This window comes from Rhinoraja longicauda, chromosome 26 (assembly GCF_053455715.1).
Source record: "Rhinoraja longicauda isolate Sanriku21f chromosome 26, sRhiLon1.1, whole genome shotgun sequence".
NCBI lineage: Eukaryota > Metazoa > Chordata > Chondrichthyes > Rajiformes > Arhynchobatidae > Rhinoraja > Rhinoraja longicauda.
This window is the reverse complement of record NC_135978.1, coordinates 28933770-28955768: the sequence shown is the minus strand read 5'-3', so window position 1 is coordinate 28955768 and position 21999 is coordinate 28933770. Positions and strand designations below refer to the sequence as shown.

The 21999-nt window shown below is 43.3% G+C and overlaps 1 protein-coding gene across 1 annotated transcript in view; it reads right to left on the bottom strand.

Annotated features, from left to right (window-relative positions):
- The window catches only part of LOC144606397 (BTB/POZ domain-containing adapter for CUL3-mediated RhoA degradation protein 2), a 33955-nt gene that overhangs the window by 7298 nt on the left and 4658 nt on the right, over positions 1 to 21999 (bottom strand). The window contains exons 2-6 of the mRNA XM_078422437.1: positions 10153 to 10488; positions 7340 to 7509; positions 4346 to 4435; positions 4210 to 4262; positions 1061 to 1256 (exon numbers count right to left, since the gene is read on the bottom strand). Of these exons, the coding sequence (XP_078278563.1) occupies positions 1061 to 1256; positions 4210 to 4262; positions 4346 to 4435; positions 7340 to 7509; positions 10153 to 10366 (723 nt within the window). The 5' untranslated portion in view covers positions 10367 to 10488. The remainder of the gene's footprint in view (positions 1 to 1060; positions 1257 to 4209; positions 4263 to 4345; positions 4436 to 7339; positions 7510 to 10152; positions 10489 to 21999) is intronic.

Genomic DNA, 21999 nt, shown 5'->3' with positions numbered 1-21999 from the left:
ATCTACAAGTCGAATTCATAGTAAAGAAAGCAAACTCAATGCTAGCTTTTATTTCAAGAGGCTTGCATTCAAAAAACAGGGATGAAATGTTGAGACTATCAGGCGCTGGTAAGGCCGCCTTTGAAATATTGTGAGCAATTTTAGACACCATATCTGAGGAAGGATGTGCAGGCTCTGGAGAGGCTCCCAGACTTGCTACCACAGCCACGTTTGTTTTCTCGGGACTTGCCTGCTCCTCCATCTTCTACCTTGTGGTTTCCAGCTCCGGTTCCAGACCTCCCAGTTCGAACCCAACAGGTTCCGACAGTTGATCTGCCACTTTTCCGAACAATTCTCTTTCCGTGCCCACCAACCTGATCTCCAGGTGGCTCAGCACTTCAACTCCCCCTCCTATTCCCAATCTGACCTTTCTGTCCTGGGCCTCCTCCATTGTCATAGTGAGGCCCAGCGCAAATTGGAGGAACAACATCTCATATTTCGCTTGGGCAGTTTACACCCCAGAGGTATGAACATTGACTTCTCCAACTTCAGATAGTTCCTCTGTCCCTCTCTTCCCCCCCTCCCCCTTCCCCGTTCTCCCACTAGTCTTCCTGTCTCCTACTATATCCTATCTTTATCCCGCCCCCGCCCCTGACATCAGTGTGAAGAAGGGTCTCGACCCGAAACGTCACCTATTCCTTCTCTCCCGAGATGCTGCCTGGCCCGCTGAGTTACACCAGCATTTTGTGTCTAGCTGTAGAATTGCTGTCTTACAGCGTCAGAGACCCGGGTTCAATCCTGACTAAGGGTGCTATCTGTACGGAGTTTGTTTGTACGTTCTCCCAGTGACTGCATGGGTTTTCCCCCGGGTGCTGTGGTTTCCTCCAACATTTCAAAGATGTACAGGTTTGTAGGTTATTTGGCTTTGGTAAAAATTGTAAATTGTCCCTAGTTGTGTAGGATAATGCCAGTGTAGGGGGTGATCGCTGGTCGGCGTGGACTCGGTGGGCCGAAGGGCCTGTTTCCGCACTGTATCTCTAAAGTCTAAAGTAAAGTAAAACAGTGGTTATTTTCCACATACCTTGGTTTGTTTCTTTTCGGTTGCATACACAATGGAGGTGCAGCAAACCTCAGCAAGCTTGCGACCTTTCCCGTAAAACGACCAGCAGCAAATCTCATCTCCCAAGACATCCTTCATGAAAAGCACTCTTCCATTAAATCTCAAGGATAGCTTGTCGAATAGTTCGACGTTCTTCAACAAATTGTCATCAGAATTGCTGAGTAAATAAAACCAAATTTAAATAACTGATAATGCACAGCACCAACGCGGTTGTATGAAGCTTTTTGATACATTGACACAAGTTCTTGCATGGAGAATATTTCATTAAGTCACAATCACCAAAGCAAATCTATTTTTGCAGCTCTTTGAGAAAGAAAACTAAACATTCAATAAAACATTCACCTGATAGACGTATGTAAAATTGTGAGCGGCACAGATGGGGTAGACAGTCACAACCCTTTCCCCCCAGGATTGAAATATCAAATACTAGAGGACAAAGCTTTAAAGTGAGAGGGCCAGCATTTAAAGGCCATGCATGGGTATGGTTTTTTTTTACACAGAGATTGGTGAGTGCTCGGACTATGGTGCCGGAGGTGCTGGTGGAGTCAGATGTATTTGTGCCAGTTAAGAGATTGTCAGATAAGTACATAGATAGGCAGGGAATGGAGGGAAATGGACCATGTCCATGCAAAAAAAGGAGCTGGTTTTGGCATCATGTTCAGTACAGACGTTGTAGGTCGTAGATCTTGTACCCGGCTGTACTGTTCTATATTCTACAAAATGTTTGAATCGTGGTTTGCTTTTGTTACAAAAAAAATACAATGAGCAAATGTATAAAGTCGACTATGTGCATTATCAAATAAACTAAACTTGTATTGATTTACGATACGATAGGATAGAACTTTATTTATCCCAGGAGGGAAATTGGTCTGCCAACAGTCATAAAAACACAAGAAGATACATGAAATTAAAGTGACAAGTGGAAAGTCCAGGATTGGAGGAAGGGGAGTCAGTCTACCCCACGACAGAAGGGGGAGGAGTTGTACAGTTTGACAGCCACAGGGAAGAAGGATCTCCTGTGGCGCCCCATGCTGAATCTTGGTGGAACCAGTCTGTTGCTGAAGGTGCTCCTCAGGTTGACCAGTGTGTCATGGAGGGGTTGAGCTGTATTGTGCAAGATGCTCTGCAGTTTGTGGATCATCCTCCCCTCCAAGACCACCTCCAATGAATCCAATTTAGATTTAAAGCAAAAAGATTTTGAACTTAATGTTGTCGGTAAACCCTAGGCTAGTTTGAAGCTGAGCGATAGGCTATGCAAGCTTTACTTTTGTGGTCTGGTCAAACCTATAACATAGAACCTCTCGGGCCACATACCAACTCCAAAATCAATATTTGAATCAGCTTGCATATCTCTCAAGCCATCGATCCAAACAGATCTTGACATTCTGATTTAGGATTTAATTATCAATGAGACGGGATCACTTGCAACCCATACATTTCAAAAATAAAAATAAATTATCAGGGCATTTTTTGGAAAACATTCTAATAAATTGATTAGCTTTTTGTCTCACACTGTATTTTTCACAAGGAGAGCTATGACTTTTGTGCCGTTCTTTTATTTTAGCAATAATGAATACTCCAGCATCTTTTACATCGCCTGTTATTGATTTTGATGTTAAATGGATGCTTGCAACCATGTACGAAAAGCAGCAGTAGACATAATGGGACTTTGTCCTTCAATTGTAAGATCATCTGAAACCCATGATTTGGTACAAATCGCAAAAATATTGCATTATATCCAAAACCTTTCACTGTTACGCACCCATAGGTCACAGGGCAGATTCTTCTTATGCAAGTAAATTTACCGCAAACAGTTCTGGCTGCTAAGTTTCCCTCTCTCTGCATAACCTGCAACCATTAGGCTCTTGAATATTTGACAACACTAGCCTTAACTAGTGGCGCAGTGGTAGAGTTGCTGCCTTAAAGTGCCAGGGATCTGGGTTTGATCCGGACTACCGGTGCTGCCTGTGCGGATTTTGTACGTTCTCCCCGTGAATTTTCTCCGAGATCTTCGATTTCCTCCCATGCTCCAAAGATATACAGGTTTGTAGGTTAATTGGCATGGGGAAATATGTAAATTGTCCCTAGTGTGTGTAGGATAGTGCTAGTGTGCGGGTATCACTGGTCGGTGCAGATTCAATGTGCTGAAGGGCCTGTTTCCACGCTGTATCTCTAAACTAAACTAAACCGTGAACTTCAATGGATACTTTGATTGTATTAAGGACTGATGATTTTTTCTACAATATTATTGTGGTTATTGATTTATCGAATTTATGTTTTACATTAATTCAAGTGTATTGTGTTTACAGGCTTGCAATGCCGCTGCAAGTAAGAATTTCATTGTTCCATTGTCACTTCATATGACAATTAAACAATCTTGACTCTCTCACCCTGACAATTGTATGCATTTATCTGCATTAATTTACTTTAGGCAGTGCAGAAACAAGCCTTTTGGCGCAGAGTCCGCACTGACCAGCAATCACACCACTCTACACACACTAGGAACAATTTACAAACCTGTATGTCTTTGGAGTGTGGAAGGGCACCTGGAGAAAACCCAGGTGATCACAAAGAGAACGTACAGACAGCAACCATAGTCAGGATCGAATGTGTGTCGCTGGTGCCGTAAGGCAGCTCTACTGCTACGCCACTGTGCTACCGAAATTGGTGTTCACCAAGTTAACTGAGAAATGAGTATAGGTTGGGGAAAAGGTAGTTTATAATATTTAGCTGTCTTTAAACAGAGCTGCCAAAGTTCACCATGATACAACTTCAGTGGCTAGTAAACAGCGCACTGGTAGCCAGATACACAGAAGCAGTGTTACTCGAGAAACAGAAGGTTAACTGACTGCGAAAGGCAATCTTGTTCCATTTCCAATTTGTTGCACGAGAAATGTTTTCAAAAGATAAGCCTTAAAGAGCCAACTCAATCTTACACGGAATCATTTTGCTTTTTCGCCACTTTCCAATGACCCACTGGAAGCTGTTACTAGTCAGTACCTAATTAACATTAACAATTTAAGATGCAGGTCAAAGTAATAATTGAAAAGAACCCCAACAAGGCAATCTAACATAACTGAGCCCAACCTGAAACAGAAACATCATCGTACCTCGTGTAGGAATACTTGTTGTTGCTCCTGTTGTGAAGCAGCTTCACAACGGGCTGTTGGTAAAAAGTACAATTAGTAACTGCAATAACATCTGGCAAAATATGTAATCCAATAAAATATACAATAGTCTTATGACCTTAGCGCAACTTTCGATTAGTCTCTCTTCCTCCTTGGGAGACGTTATCATGGGGATTGTGCAAGCAACTTCACAGCATTCATTCTTTTCCTGAAAGAAAATCAAAGTTCAGAGTTGAAGGAAGCCATCAATGAATAACCTTGCCCTCACGAGGACACGGTTGCTATGGCGACCACAAATCTAACTTCAGCCAAGTACAGCAAACACGGAAAATATTCCAGCTGCACAAGGAAAAGAGTGAAAAGAATTGTTTTATTCCTTGGTCATGCGAGGTGCAACACTGTTTTGCTGCCAGAAGGCTTTGCCAGCTACAAAAATTCACCAACCCCCTTGTTTCACAAGTCACAAACAAAATTTGTTACTTGACAATTTTCAGCAAACGTATTTAAAATGAGAGGTTCTTGACCACTTAAGTTCACAAGTTACAGGAGCTGAATTAGGCCATTCAGCCCAGAGTCTACTCCGCCATTCGATCATGGCTGATATATCTTTCCCTCTCAACCCCATTCTATGGCCTTCTCCCCATAACTGTTGACATCTCCTAGCAATGTCCTAGCAATGAATTCCACATTCACTACCCGCAGACTAAAGACATTTCTCCTCATTTCCTTTCTAAAGCTATGTCCTTTTATTCTGAGGCTGTGGCCTCTGGTCCCAAACTCTCCCTTTAGTGGAAACATCCTTTCCACATCCACTCTGTCCAGGCCTTTCAGTATTCGGTATGTTTCAATGAGGACCACCCCCCCCACCCCCTCATCCTTTTAAACTGCAGCGAGTAGAGGCCCAGTGCTGTCAAACGCTCATCATACTTTAACCCAACCATCCCTGAGATCATTCTCGTAAATCTCCTCTGGACCCTCTCCAAAGCCAGTACATCCTTCCTCAGATATGGGGTACAACTGCTCGTAATACTCTAAATGCGATCTGACCAGTGCCTTATAAAGCCTCAGCATTACATCCATGTTTTCATATTCTAATCAGTACTCAGTACTAAACGTAGTACTGATTAGTACTGAGTATTATTGAGTACTGAGAAGTACTGATGTACTGAGTATTAATCATCAGTTCTCAGTCTCAGTGACCATCTACAGGTTTGTAAAGCCAAAGTAGACTACAATATAACTGCTTGCTATTTTGCCTTCCTTTTGTTTACTTTTTGCAACAGTTGCATCCTGCTATGAATTTTCTTTGCAGCATGTATTTGCAGGATGAGGGCATCACTCAAGACCAACATTTACGGCTTATTTCCGAACATCCCTGACTGAGTGGCTCCGTCAGCTGTTTCGGAGGGAAGTGAACAGTCAACCACACTGCGTCTGACATCTCACGCAGACCAGAGGTGGCAACGATGGCACATCTCTTTCCCGAGTGCTGCTAACAAAATGTTTATTTACTGAAACTGAATAAATATTCCCCCATCTGCCTTGGAGGGATTTGATCCCACCTCCAGATTGGTAACCCAAGCCTCAAGACGATACTGCACCACTTAGACCAGTGTTTCGTTGCAGATTTCATAGATTTATTCAGAGATATACCAAATTCTAAGTGACGTACTAGAGATGCAATCTGATATCACCTTTCCTAGTGCAATGATCTCATTTGGCATTTTGTGTTTAGATTTTAGGTTTTAATTTTAGAGATACAGCACGGAAACAGGCCCTTCGGCCCACCGAGTTAGTGCCGACCAGCGATCCCCATACAGTAGCACTATCCTACACACTTGGACAGCTGGAAGAATGGAGGACCAGGACAAAACCTGGCAAGTTATAGATGGATACAGGTGGGGAAGGGGAGGGGATGGTGGTGGGGGGGGGGGGGGGAGCAGAATCTTGCAACAAGATGTTTAGCTTTCACAATTGTTTAATGTTATTTCACCTGGGAGCTTCGGAAAAGTGGTGAACACTGTCCAGTCCATCATGGGTACTGACCTCCCCACCATTGAAGGGATCTACAAGAGTCACTGCCTCAAAAAGGCAGCCAGCATCATCAGGGACCCACACCACGCTCTCATTTCTTTCCTGCCATCGGAAGAAAGTATGGGAGGTTGAAAACTAACGTCCAGGTTCAGGAGCAGCTTCACCCCTACAACCAACAGGCTATTAGTGTAGGAAAATAACTGCAGATGCTTTTAACTACAAATCGAAGGAATCACAAAATGCTGGAGTAACTCAGCAGGTCAGGCAGCATCTAGGAGAGAGGGAATGGGTGACGTTTCGGGTCGAGACCCTTCTTTAGAGTCTGAAGGTCTCGACCCGAAACGTCACCCATTCCCTCCCTCCTAGATGCTGCCTGACCTGCTGAGTTACTCCAGCATTTTGTGATACCATCAGGCTATTAAACACAATAAAATAGGCTCCGGAGACTTGGGGGCATTATTTTTGGTTTTGCACTACCATTGTCTATTTATTTGTCTGTTTTAAAAAAATATATATACTGAACATTTTTTGTTGTTTATTATGGGTTTTACAGAGTAATATGTTTACATATCTGTTGAGCCGCTGCAAGTTAGAATTTCATTGTCTGTTTCGGGATATATGACAATAAAACACTCTTGACTGTCTGTAGCTTAGTCGGATAGTTCAGTTCAAACGCCTTCATTCACTTTCCATCAGCTGAAAATCCTAAGCAAACCGAGGCAGTGCCCTTCTCGACGGTCCCATTAATGGTGATTTTTGCTGAAGTTGTAAGATGGCAAATATGTGGAGCACAAACAAAAATCCCAGAGACGTGGTACTCATAGTTCTGTCAACACAAGGGCCTAGTCTGTCCTTATGCCAGCATAAGGCTCATCGTACATGAAGTCACAATGTAGCTTTTATTTTGGATTTGGTACCCGTGCAGACTTTACAGATGGAGCTACAATAGCACAAAACGTTTACCGTAGGGACAAATTTATAATACATATTACAATGCATCCACAGAGAGAAAAAAAATAGATTGCTAAATTAGATTTAGCAATAAAAGTTAAATTAAAGGATAGCATCTGTAAATTACCTGCAATGCTGTCTGACAGACATCGACTAAGCCTTGAATGAGGTAATATTTGGCCTCTGCCAACAGTTCCTTTATTTCCCGCTTACTCTTCGGAAGAATAATAGAGTCATCCCTCAGGTAGTTCAAAACTGTGCCAAAATGTTTCCCACAGCGGTCAATAAGAATCCAACCTGTTCAGAAAAATACCAAATATCACGTTAAACGACCATTATTCAAATTAGGATGCCTTTCATCCCAATTTCCCTTTACATAAGAGAACTCGAGAGTTCACCACCCGTAATACAGTGTAAGAACACTGTTATCAATAAAAGGCTACTCAATCCATTCAAGTACAACTTGCCTGGCTTCGTACAATTAATCCCATTTAATTGCTGATGGAAAAATTCCCCATACTTTTCCTCAACCCTCAACTGTAGTTGAAGCAAACCTATAGCATTTCATAGCTTGTGTGCTACATTGCTTGACTGTTTTTATTGACAAGATATTTCCATAGTTCCATCAATATTTGTACTTATTCTTTTTTCCTTCAGAGGCAACTTGGCTCAGCTGGCTGGCACAGCGGCACAGCTGGTAGAGCTGCCACCTCACGGTGCCAGAGACCCGGGTTCGATCCTGACCTCAGGTGCTGACTGTGTGGAAATTGTGGAGAACTTTTCTGTAAATAAACTAAAATGCATGAGCTAAGCAGTATAAAGAGTTGACCTTTGTATTTTAATGGTGAATACTGTGTAACCAATTGATTTTTTGTCATCGTCACCGCCTTTCCTCCTACTCCACAACTGACCTATTCCATTTTTGACATTGTGAGCAATCTAATTTCACACCAGTTGTAAATAATCCTTGCCAGAACTGCTCATGAACCTCCGCTGAATACAATTTGAACATTTAAAGAGATCTGGCCTGTCATATTCTGCCGTTCCCATAGGAAGACCGAAACAAAATCCAATGCCACTTTACGAGACATCACTTAAAATGTCCGGCTCGGTGACTGAATAATAGTTGATGATTTATCAATCAATCAGTCCAGTGTCATTTCATTATCTGGTGTGGCCGCTTCTCACCAAAATGGGAGATGGATAGCATCAGGTATTTTGATATTCCTACCAAGCTGGTAAATTAATTATTTGGAATATGGTATGGAACATTAAAAGCCTTGCTTTAGAAGACATCATGGTGACTAAAGAAAGACACAAAATGCTGGAGTAACTCAGCGGGATTGGCAGCATCTCTGGAGAAAAGGAATGGGAGACGTTTCAGGTTCGACCTGAAATGTCGCCCATTCCTTCTATCCAGAGATGCTGTCGGTCCCGCAGATTTACTCCAGCATTTTGTGTCTATCTTCGGTTTAAACCAGCATCTGCAGTTCCTTCCAACACATCATGGTAACTAAAAATCAATTGGTTATACAGTATTCACAATTAAAATGCAAGGGTCATCTCTTTATACTGCTTAGCTCGTGCACTTAATTTAAGAAAAGCTCGAATAGGGATAGATCCATAACCTTCAGAATGGTTGATGATAAAGACATCTGTATAGTTATAGGTTGCCTTTTTTCCACGAGGTCAGTGTGGAACACTGAGGGATAACTGTTTATCAAACAAGCAGAGAAACAAAATGGAAGCAGGTCACATGTGCAGACTCTAAGAACCTCCAAGCTTTGCATTAGCTGAATATAATTTGATTTGATAGGTGTAGGAAGGAACTGCAGATGTTAGTTTACACCGAAGATAGGTACAAAGTGCTGGTGTAACTCAGTGGATCAGGCATCATCTCTGGAGAAAAATAGGTGACATGTTGGGTCAGAACCCTTCAGCTTTTAAGGGGTAACATGGGCTTAGCTCTTCACCTAAATTTCACAATTTAACTCAGTAACCTTGATTTGTCTCTAACCTTATCATCACCCAAAGAAACTGTACCCAAAACTAGCAATCTGTACAATTTGTATCATTGAGTATCCATGTGCTGCAATGGAAATTTATATAAACTTCGAACAATGAAGTGTAACATTGTAACTGGGAGACTTAAATACTGGCAGTGGCTACATGTTTGTAAGAACAGTGGTAATTGAAATACTTTAAACTATTTTCTTGCTCTCTCTGCTAAGTGAGAAACAACCCCAGGCACAATTGCCCATGTAAAAAGACCGGCATAACTATATTTACTTAAACCCAGTGTAATATTAAGTGCATATTTATCACACGTACATTTTGGACTATTCTGAAGCTATTTGGATATATGGTAATATATTTCAAGAAAATTTCAAGGCACTACTTTTTATTATACTTTTTAATAAACTAAGAAACTACGACTCCATTTTGTGGCATGCAGTAAACTCCCATTTAAAAACAGCCAAAATCTGTTTTACTGCTGTCATTGCCCATATTAGTACCAATCTCCTCCATTAATCTCCAATTAATTTACATCATTTCATGCACGGGGGAAGACATTTATAATTTTTCTACAAGGACCCACTAGGTTAGAAGCCTTGAAAATAGTCATATAAAATGGCACATTTTAGTATATTAGTGCTCAACACACGTACACGGAGAGGAAAGGGATTTGGACCAAATGTGGGCAAGTGGGACTAGCTTAGATGAGGAATCGTGGTTGGCATGGACGAGTTGAGCCGAAGGGCTTGTTTCTGTGATGCAAGACTCTATGACTGCTACCATCTCCAATTTGACTAGTGTCCAAGAACAGTGACAACACTTCAAAAAGTATTTCAACTGGCTGAGACACTTTGACATGCCCCAAAGTTGTGAAGGATTCTGTGCAACTGCAAACCTGGAGACAACTCATAAAATGACATTCACCTTCTTTGTCAGTCAGGACTTCCATTCTTCCACTGAACATTGCCTTCAGCATCGTGTCGTGTCTGGTCAGAATCTGAACGGTGGTATAGTACAGCGAGCCTCCGACGTTTAACCTGATGTATTTGTTCCCCATGCTTCCTCCTTTGAAGCTGATGGCCTTGGGTTTGGCTCCAGAGGGAGGACAAGGTGAGGTTAGGCAGGTGTCGCCAGACATGTCTCTCTGAAGATAAATGGTGACTCTGCACACAGTTGGTCTAATCTGTCCCTCCGTGGTTGGTGTGTGCAAGCTGGACACGGACAACTCAAGGCCTGGTCACGTTCATAGCCTTCGCATCACTAAATGCAAGGAAAATCTTGGCAATGAACAGCATCGGATACGACAAACAAACAGCATTTGCACCAAATTGAAAACGCAAAACATTACACATCTAAATTAACAACTTTTAATAACCCGACACCTGTACTAATCAAATGTCCCCGGAAGCCGCGCGCGCGGGGGAACAAAGGGGGAACCCGGTGTGGGGGAAGGGGGCACTCTAGGTTTAGAATCCTCTGTCATGGGGATAGGTCTGTGTTTGTTTGTTTGTTCATTTGTCCCGGTGATGGCACTGTACCTTGTGTGTTGTGACTGTTGGCAGACCAATTTCTCTCCGGGGATGAATAAAGTTTTATCGTATCGCATCAAATCTATCTATCTATCTATCTCTGACTTAAAAATATCTACTGACTTTGCCTCTACAGCCTTCTGTGGCAATGAATTCCACAGATTCACCACCTTCTGACTAAAGAAATTCTTCCTCATCTCCTTCCTAAAATAACATCCTTTAATTCTAAGGCTATGTACTCTAGTCGTAGATTCTCCCACTAGTGGAAACATCCTCTCCACATCCACTCTATCCAGGCCTTTTATAACACCAAACTCCCCTGTTGTCCAAGAATCTACCTCAACCTTCAATATAATTAATGACTCTGCATCTACAGACCTTTAGGAAGGTAGAAAATTCCAGATTCACAACCCTCAGAAGAAATTCTAGAGCTGTCAAGTAGTCTTTAGTTTAGTTCAGAGATACAGTGCGGAAACAGGCTATTCAACCTACTGTGTCGGCGTTGATCTACGATCCCCGTACACTAGCACTATCCTACACCAGGGACAATTTGTAGTCTTTACCGAATCCAATTAACCTACAAGCATGTACGTCTGGAGTGTGGAAAGAAACCAGAGCACCCGGGGAAAACCCACACGGTCACGGGGAGAATGTTCAAACTCCGTACAGACAGAAATCATAGTCAGGATTGAACCTGGGTCTCAGGCGTTGTAAGGCACACCGTGCCGCCCTGGTCGAATTACTATTCTGAGAACGTGTCCACTAATTTGATACATGCATCCCAGAGTAAACATCCTGACAGCATTCATCATGCAAATCTCCTTCAGAATCATGTGTCAACAAAGTAACCTCTCATTTCTTTAAAATCCAGAGACTCCAGGCCCCTGAATAGCACTTGTCCTTTTTTCATAACACAATCCTCACACTTCAAACTCGAGACCGCTTCTGACCATTACAAAATTCCTTGAATTTTGCTCTGTGGCAGGTCCATCAGGTTTCCTAAACTAGAACGCTTCCTTCAATATTCAAACTGGAGGTTGAGGTTTTGTTCATTGCTATGCACTCATTCAAAAGAGTCATAAATCTCATGTGTTCGACAGTACATCATACAAGGACTCGGGTTACATACTCAACACAAAATACAGTGCATCATTTTACAAATTAGAGTAATGACATTTTTCATATTGGAACGATGTAAAAATGAGATAATTGCCAGGGAAACATATTTTCAAGTTAAACTGATGTTAATGACTTACAGAAATACCATAATCCACGCCAATTGGTTCACTTTACTGCAAACTATTTTACTGAAGAACAGATAAGATATACACATTATCGGGTGACACAATGGCGCAGCAGTAGAGTTGCTGCCTTTCGACGGCAGATGCCCGAGTTCGATCCTGACTACGGGTGTTACCTGTACGTAGTTTGTATGTTCTCCCTTTGACTGCATGGGATTACTCCGGGTACTCCAATTTCCTCCCACACTCCAAAGACGCAAGGTTTGTAGGTTAATTGGCTTCGGTATGTTATAAAAATTGTCCCTACTGAATAGGATAGTGCTAGTGTATGGGGTGATTGCTGACCGGTGCGTCTCGGTGGGCTGAAGGGCCTGTATCTCTAAATGTGAAGTCTAAAGACTTGATGGGATCAAGTAACATTAGTTTCCAGTTACAGGGTAGCTTTAATACGGGGAAATAACCAATGACACAGCACAAAAATATAATCTTAGTCAAAAAATAACCCCATACAAAAAAGTTACCATTTCAAATTTCATATTGAAGGCTTAAAAATATTTCCACTGTCTGTTAAGGGCCTGTCCCACTTAGGCGATTGTTTAGGCAACTGCCAGCGACTGTCATAGTCATAGCAGGTCGCCAAAAAAACGTCGACTGGCCCCCACCACGACAATGTCTACGACAAGCTACAACAACCTACCACCTAGTCAACGTCAAACTACGGCAAGCTACCGACAACCGGCGACCCAATCGTCGCGAGTAGGCCGTCCACCTACGACCGCACCTACGACTACACAGGCGACAACCTACGACAACCAAAGTCAACCTACGTCCATCCGCGTCAAGCTACAATCCTGTCGGCGACAACTGAAGACAATTCATGTCATTTTTGTCTCCGGTTTTGACGCCCGTACCTGCCGCAAATGGAATTCACCGAAGTCAGCACCGACAACAATAGACAATAGGTGCAGGAGTAGGCCATTCGGCCCTTCGAGCCAGCACCACCATTCAATGTGATCATGGCTGATCATTCTCAATCAGTACCCCGTTTCTGCCTTCTCCCCATACCCCCCGACTCCACTATCCTTAAGAGCTCTATCTATCTCTCTCTTGAATGCATTCAGAGAACTGGCCTCCACTGCCTTCTGAGGCAGAGAATTCCACAGATTTACAACTCTCTGACTGAAAAGGGTTTTCCTCATCTCCATTCCAAATGGCCGACCCCTTATTCTTAAACTGTGGCCCCTGGTTCTGGACTCCCCAACATTGGGAACATGTTTCCTGCCTCTAACGTGTCCAACCCCTTAATAATCTTATATGTTTCGATAAGATCCCCTCTCATCCTTCTAAATTCCAGTGTATACAAGCCTAATCGCTCCAGTCTTTCAACATATGACAGTCCCGCCATTCTGGGAACCTATGTCATCTGGCGACAACCTACGACAGCACCTACGTCAGGATATGTCAAGCTACGCTCATTGGCGTCAAACCCAGTGTTGCCGAAAAATGGTCAACATTCTGAAAATCCAGCGGTGACCAGAAAGACTCGTCGGAGACGACTCACGACCATACAGGCAACACCACGGCAACCATGTGGCGACAGCCTAGTCGCCTAAAAAAAAATTGCCTAAGTGGGAAAGGCCCTTTAGTTATCAGGTAGCCTAACATTTTCTACACACTTGCCTTTGATTCATATGTTGCAGTGGGAGCACCTTATCATGAAGTTGTCACATTGGTAAAAATGCAAAACCGTGAAGGTCACCCCTCCATGAAGGTCTGTCAAATCCACAAAATGTCAGAGTAACTCAGTGGGTCAGGCAGCATCACTGGAGAACATGGATAGGTGACTTTTCAAGTTGGGACTCTTCGTCAGACTTCTAGTATTAGGGAGGAGAATGCATGAAGTGATAAGTGGATATAGGTGAAGGACATCTCTAGAAGATCTTTCACAAGTTATAGGAGTAGAATTAGGTAATTTGGCCCATCGAGTCTACTCCGCCATTCAATCATGGCTGATCCCTGCCTCCTAATCCCATTTTCCTGCCTTCTCCCCATAATCTGTCAAGGGTTAATAGACAATAGGTGCAGGGGTAGGCCATTCGGCCATTTGAATGGCGGTGCTGGCTCGAAGGGCCGAATGGCCTACTCCTGCACCTATTGTCTATTGTCTATTAACCCTTGACACCCGTTCTAATCAAGAAATGTTTATCTCTGCCTCACAAATATCCTCTGACTTGGCCTCCACAGCCCTCTGCCGCAATGAGTTCCACAGATTAACTACCCTCTGACTTTTCCAGTTGGGACCCTCTCTCTGAATGAGTGGTTGGGGGCAGAAAGCTGGAAGAGGGGGGGGGTAGGACAAAGTCAGCCAAGTGATAGGTGGATACTGGCACAGGTGTGATTGGCAAGTGGGTGGAGTAAGTGACAAAGCTTCAAGGTGAAAGGAGACAAAAGGTTGTCAGATCAGAAAAGAGGCGTGAACCGTTACTCCATTACTCCAGCACTTTGTGGCATTTTTCTTAAATGTTTGAAAAGGTCTTGGCAAATCATCGTGGATTATCATGGAATGCTGGTATTGGCTTGAGCACATTTGAGACACAAGACAAACAGGTAGGAGATCTTGTCCTGCTTCTCTTCTTGCTCTAACTCTCCCACCCCTCTATCTTCTGCTTTGGGCCCTGACTTAAGGTAGACACAAAAAGCTGGAGTAACTCAGCGGGACAGGCAGCATCTCTGGAGAGAAGGAATGGGTGACGTTTCGGGTCGAGACCCTTCTTCAGACTGGTTAGGGATAAGGGAAACGAGAGACCCTGACTATACATCTGGCGCCAGTGCCACTGCATTCCAGTGACCCAGTGATCCACTTGCCCACTTCCAGCCACACAGCCGGCCCACATGCCCAAATCCCCTCATTGGAACTCAAGACACCTTGATATCTGCCTGCAGATTTCCCTGCCTACAGGGTAAGCTTGGAAGCTACCGAGCTCGGCCCCGAAGACCGGAGATCTGAGGAGGGGGGAGCCGCTGGCGATGACGGAAGCGAGAAGTGGGCCTGTAGGAAAGAGAATGGGGCACCTTCACGGCCGTCTGCAGAAGGCGTCACCGGGACACCAAGGCGGTCGGGCGAGAAGAAGGATGTCGGTTTGTGGGCTGAGCTGGTTGAGGGTGACGGAGGAGGCCCTGCAGCAGCCAGGGGCTTATCTGGACCACGGGCACTCCAGTACGCCCATCACATGGACCGGACTTTGGACTTTTTCTTTCCATAAATGGCGCCAAACATGGCGACTCGTGCATGTGTGAGCTATGAAAGAAGAATATCACTGTGCAGTGCATATGTGACAATAAAGAGCCATTGATATAATTCTGCTGAGCAAGACACAAGGTGACTAATTTAAAGAACAAAGTACCTTTTGGACAGGCAACAACAAGAAGAGGAATATTGTCTTCCTGGAATGAGTTTTTTTAAACCACAATAACTTGGTCTGGTATCTCAGCCATTGCCTCACAAAATTAACACACTACAGTCATCAGCATACGTGCCCCAGGCTTGGAAACCTCAGATGAGAGCAGAGAGAACGTATTCCAACCTTGATAAAAATCCTTATCTGCATCCCAGGAGTAGACAACTGATCCTCATGGAAAACATGGTGGGAAAAGACAACCCTCAGGCAAAGTTTGATCAGCAAGAATTGATGCGACATGGTGGAGCAGTGGTAGAGATGCTGCCTTACAGCACCAGAGACCTGGGTTCAATCCTGAGCACGGTGCTGTCTATATGGAGTTTGTACGTTCTCCCTGTTACCACGTAAGTTTTCTCTGCACCGGTTTCCTCCCACACTTCATAGATGTACAGGTTTACAGGTTAATTGGTTCTGATAAAATTGTAAATTGTCCCTAGTGTGTGGGATAGTGCTAGTGTAAGGGGTAATTGCTGGTCAGCGTGGACTTTGTGGGCCAAAGAGCTTGTTTCTGTGCTGTATCTCTAAAGTCTAAAGGAGGAGTAGGGAAGGTCAACTTAAATGGCATCCTGCTAACAAAATATTTGGCGATTGCTCATCAGAACCAAGGAGGATAGGCAAATACCTCACAGCAACACCCCTGGGGCAGGCACATTAGATTGCATGTTAGGGAGGGACAAAGATGTACCGTACCCTCACTACTACCTATAACTTCTCAACTGATTATTGTCTAGTCAAACCTGATGAGGCAACAACTTACAATCTGAGGACTCCCAGCCAACAGCTGACCTGAAGTCCACTATATTTGACACTTGGCTTCTCTACCATGCGTCACCAGGATGGTTTGATGAAAATGGACAGGATATCAAGGAGCTAAGTAACCATAAACACAAAACATTGGAAGTACCACCATGTCCAAGGGAAAAAGGACCATGATGTTTTCCCGTAGTTCATCAGTCAAAAAATGTTGATATCTGCATAAAGGAAGGCCATCAGTATAGTCTTTAGGGAATTCATACTGCTCTGAAAAAAGCAAAACAAACTGTTTATGGTTTTGATTTACTTTTGCAGGTGGGCAGCACAGTAGAGTTGCTGCCATACAACACCGGAGACCCGGCTTCAATCCGGACTGCGGGTGCTGTCTGTACGGAGTTTGTACACTCTCCCCGTGACCACGTGCGTTTTCTCCAGATATTCTGGTTTTATCCCACACTCCATAAATGTAGGTTAATTGGCTTCGGTAAATTGTCCCTCGTGTGCAGGATAGGTCCAGTGTAGGTCAATGTGGACTCGGTGGGCCGAAGGGCCTGTTATCATGCTGCATCTCTAAAGTCTAAATGTATAAATTCTAAAACAGCAGGAATTACTTTCTGTATTAAATAAATGGGTGTTGAAGCACAGTTCAATTTCTCATGGTTGAAGCAAACACTAGTAATCTGGCTGATGACTGCCTCATGCTATGCTGAAAAATCAGTGCTTAATTGCACACATTCAAACCACACATTACATCTAATTGTAGTCTGGTGAGATTGCTCAATAAAATATTTTTTGTTGAGTTAACATATTGCACAGCACCTGCTTCTCCACAATATAAAACAATTCTTTGTGAATGGTAAAATATTGAAAATGTTGTAGTCAGCTCTTTTAGGCAGATGCTCTGAAGGGCAGCAAAGTTGCGCAGCTGTAGAAATGCTGTTTTACAGCACCAGAAACCCAGGTTCGATTCTGACTATGGGTACTGTCTGTGTGGAGTTTGTACGTTCTCCCCTTAACCTGCGTGGGTTTACTCCAAGATCTTCGGTTTCCTCCCACACTCCAAAGGCGTACAGATTTGTAGTTTAATTGGTTTGGTGTAAATGTAAATTGTCCCTAGTGTGTAGAATTGTGTAAATGTGTGGTGATCGCTGGTTGGCGTGGACTCCGTGGGCCAAAGGGCCTGTTTCCGCACTGTATCTCTAAACTAAACGAGGGCAAAGTAAACTAAACTATACATTTTGGTACGTTATAGCACCAAACAATATGCTGGAGGAACTCGGTAGGTTGAGCGGCATCTGTGGGAGGTAAGGAATAGTCAACGTTTCAGGTCAAAATTCTGCACCAGGGCCTTGACACTGAGTTATTATCGTCACGTGCAAAGATACAGTAAAAATATTTTGCCTGCGTGCTAGCCAGTCAAATCAAATCATAGGACAGTACGGCACAGGAACTGGCCCTTCAGCCCACTATGTCTGTGCTGATCATGATCCCAAGTTAAACTAATCTCCTCTGCCTGCACATGATCCATAATCTGCCATTCCTGGATATTCATGTCCCCATCTAAAAACCTCTATAAATGCCATTATCGCATCTGCCTCATGTCACTACCTCTGGCAGCGTGTTCCACGCACTTGCCACCTGTGTTAAAGAACTTTCCCCACACATTACCTTTGAACTTTGTGTCTCTCATTTTAAAGCTATGTCCTCTAGTATTTTACATTTCCACGCTGGGAAAATGGTTCTATCTACGCTTCTTATAATTTCATATATCTCTATCAAGTTTCCTCTCAGCTTCCAATGTTCCAATCCAAGCTTGTTTCCCTACAGCTAATGTCCTCGAATCCAGGCGGCATTCTGGTAAACTTCTTCCACACCATCTAAAATTCCTCCACATCTCCACACCCCCACATCCGCACCCCCCCCCCCCCCCCCCCAGTTCTAGGAAGGCAAGTGTACTATACATCTTCCTTAACACTATCTACTTGTGTTGCCATTTTCAGGGAGATATGGTTCTTGGACCCCAAGATGTCTCTGTATATCAATGCTGTTAAAGGTCTTGCCATCAACTGCATACTTTCTCTTTACATTCAACTTCCCAAAATGCAACATCTCACAACTGCTCAAATTAAACTCTGTCTGCCATTTCTCTGCCCATTTCTGTAGTTGGTCTGTATACCACTGTACACCTTGACAGCTTCCTCACTGCCTGCAACTCTGCCAATGTTAGTGTTGTCTGCAAACTTGGATAGAGTGGATGTTAAGAGGATGTTTCCACTAGTGGGAGAGTCTAGGACTAGAGGTCATAGACTCAGAATTAAAGGACATTCCTTCAAGAAGGAGATGAGGAGGAATTTATTTAGTCGGAGGATGGTGAATCTGTGGAATTCATTGTCACAGAAGGCTGTGGAGGCCATCAATGGATATATTTGTTAAGGCAGAGATGGGTAGTAAATTCTTGATTAGTGTGAGTGTCAGGGGTTATGGGCAGAAGGCAGGAGAATGCAGTTAGGAGGGAAGGAAAGAATAATAATTTGAAAGAGCCGTGGTTTTCCAGGGAAATTGGACACTTGGTTCGGAAAAAGAGGGAGATATACAATAAATATAAGCGGCAGGGAGTAAATGAGGTTCTTGAGGAATATAAAGAATGTAAAAGGAATCTTAAAAAGGAAATTAGAAAAGCGAAAAAAAGATATGAGGCTGCTTTGGCAAGTAATGTAAAAGTAAACCCCAAGGGGTTCTACAGATATGTCAATAGCAAAAGGATAGTGAGGGATAAAATTGGTCCATTAGAGAGTCAGAGTGGACAGCTATGTGCTGAGCCGGAAGAAATGGGGGAGATATTAAACAATTTCTTTTCTTCGGTATTTACCGAGGAGAAGGATATTGAATTATGTGAGGTAAGCGAAACAAGTAGAGTAGTGATGGAAATTAGGAGGATTAAAGAAGAGGAGGTACGGACACTTTTGAAGAATATAAAAGTGGATAAGTCTCCAGGTCCTGATAGGATATTCCCTAGGACATTGAGGGGATGTTAGTGCAGAAATAGCAGGGGCTATGACGGAAATATTTCAAACGTCATTAGAAACAGGGATGGTGCCGGAAGATTGGCGCATTGCGCATGTTGTGCCTTTGTTTAAAAAAGGTTCTAAAAGTAAACCTAGCAATTATAGACCTATTAGTTTGACGTCTGTGGTGGGAAAATTAATGGAAAAGATACTTAGGGACAATATATATAATTATTTGGATAATCAAAGCCTGATTAGAAACAGTCAACATGGATTTGTGCCTGGAAGGTCATGTTTGACTAATCTTCTTGAATTTTTTGAAGAGGTTACCAGGGAAATTGATAAGGGCAAGGCTGTGGATGTTGTCTATATGGACTTCAGTAAGGCATTTGACAAGGTTCCACATGGAAGGTTGATTAAGAAGGTTAAATCGTTGGGTATTAATAGTGAGGTTGCAAGATGGATTCAACAATGGCTGAATGGGAGATACCAGAGGGTAACGGTTGACAATTGTATGTCAGGTTGGAGGCCAGTGTCTAGTGGAGTGCCCCAAGGATCTGTGTTGGGTCCACTGTTGTTTGTCATTTACATTAATGATCTGGATGATGGTGTGGCAAATTGGATTAGTAAATATGCAGATGATACTAAGATAGGTGGAGTAGTTGATAGTGAGGTAGATTTTCAAAGTCTACAGAGAGACTTGGGCCTTTTGGAAGGGTGGGCTGAAAGATGGCAGATGGAGTTTAATGCTGATAAGTGTGAGGTGCTGCATTTTGGTAGGACAAATCAAAATAGGACGTACAGGGTAAATGGTAGGGAATTGAGGAATGCAGTGGAACAGAGGGATCTGGGAATAACTGTGCATTGTTCCCTGAAGGTGGAATCTCATGTGGATAGGGTGGTGAAGAAGGCGTTTGGTATGCTTGCCTTTATAAATCAGAGCATCGAGTATAGAAGTTGGGATGTAATGTTGAAATTGTACAGGGCATTGGTGAGGCCGAATCTGGAGTATGGTGTGCAGTTCTGGTCGCCAAATTATAGGAAGGATGTCGACAAAATGGAGAGGGTACAGAGGAGATTTACTAGAATGTTGCCTGGGTTTCAGCACTTAGGCTACAGAGAGAGGTTGAACAGGTTGGGTCTTTATTCTTTGGAGCGTAGAAGGTTGAGGGGGGACTTGATAGAGGTTTTTAAAATTTTGAGAGGGACGGACAGAGTCGACGTGGGTAGGCTTTTCCCTTTGAGAGTGGGGAAGATTCCAACAAGGGGACATAGCTTCAGAATTGAGGGACAAAGGTTTAGGGGTAACATGAGGGGGAACTTCTTTACTCAGAGGGTTGTGGCTGTATGGAATGGGCTTCCGGTGGAAGTGGTGGAGGCTGGCTCGATTTTATTATTTAAGAGTAAATTGGATAGGTATATGGATAGGAGGGGATTGGAGGGTTATGGTCTGAGTGCAGGTAGATGAGACTAGGTCAGGGAGAATGGTCGACGTGGACTGGTAGGGCCGGACAGGCCTGTTTCCATGCTGTAGTTGTTATATGTTAAATGTTATATATATGATGGGCCAAATGGCCTAATTCTGCTCCTATCACTTATGACCTTGAATTAAACCTACTAACCATTTATTCCACCACAACCCTCTGTCTTCTATAGGTAAACCAGCTTTGAATTCAATCAAGTTTTCATGGATCTCATGCATCTTAATCTTCTGGATCAGCTACCTTGAGGGACTTTATCAAATGTCTAATTAAAATCAATATAGACAACATTCATCGATCTTGCCTCATTGATCTGCTTCATCACCTCCTCAAAAGACTCAATCACCTGCCATGAACAAAGGCATGCTGCCCCTAATTAAGCAATTCTCTTGCAAATGGAAGTAAATTATATCCCAAATAATCCTCCAAGAGCTTCCCTATGTGAGGCTCAACAACCTATAACTCATACTATACACGAGTACAATCAAGTCTCATAGTTAGCAACCCATTTCTGTTGCTGATCTGTATCCCACTTTTCCCTTGACAATCACTGTCTGCAACTCTGCGAATTATGTTGGCTGCAAACCTACCAAACCAACCCAGAGTGCAGAATATGGCATTATAACATTGAAGCATTACATGAGGTAGGTTGGAATATCAGCACGACACCCTAGCGCACAGGTGGGCCATTCAACAGATTGAAAACCCAAATGCCATGCTAGAGGCTCCCAGAATCTCTCGTATGCAAGTTACATAGAAACATAGAACGTAGATGCAGGAGTAGGCCATTCGGCCCTTCGAGACAGCATCGCCATTCATGGCTGATCATCCTGAATCAGAACCCTGTTCCTGCTTCTTCCCCATAATCCCTTGATTCCGTTAGCCCTAAGAGCTATATCTAACTCTCTCTTGAATACATCCAGTGAATTGGCCTCCACTGCCTTCTGTGGCAGAGAATTCCACAGATTCACAACTCTAATGGCTGAAAAAGTTTTTCCTCATCTCAGTCTTAAATGGCCTACTCCTTATTCTTAAACTGTGACCCCTGGTTCTGGGCTCCCCCAACATGGGGAACATTTTTCCTGCATCTAGCCTGTCCAAACCCTTAAGAATTTTATATGTTTCTATAAGACCCCTCTCATCCTTCTAAATTCCAGTGAATATAAGCCCAGTCGATCCATTATTTCATCATATGTCAATCCTGCCATCCCGGGAATTAACCTGGTGAACCTACGCTGCACTCCCTCAAGAGCAAGAAGTTGAAATTCAAATCTCTACTGAATCAAATGCTTTGCATTCTCAGC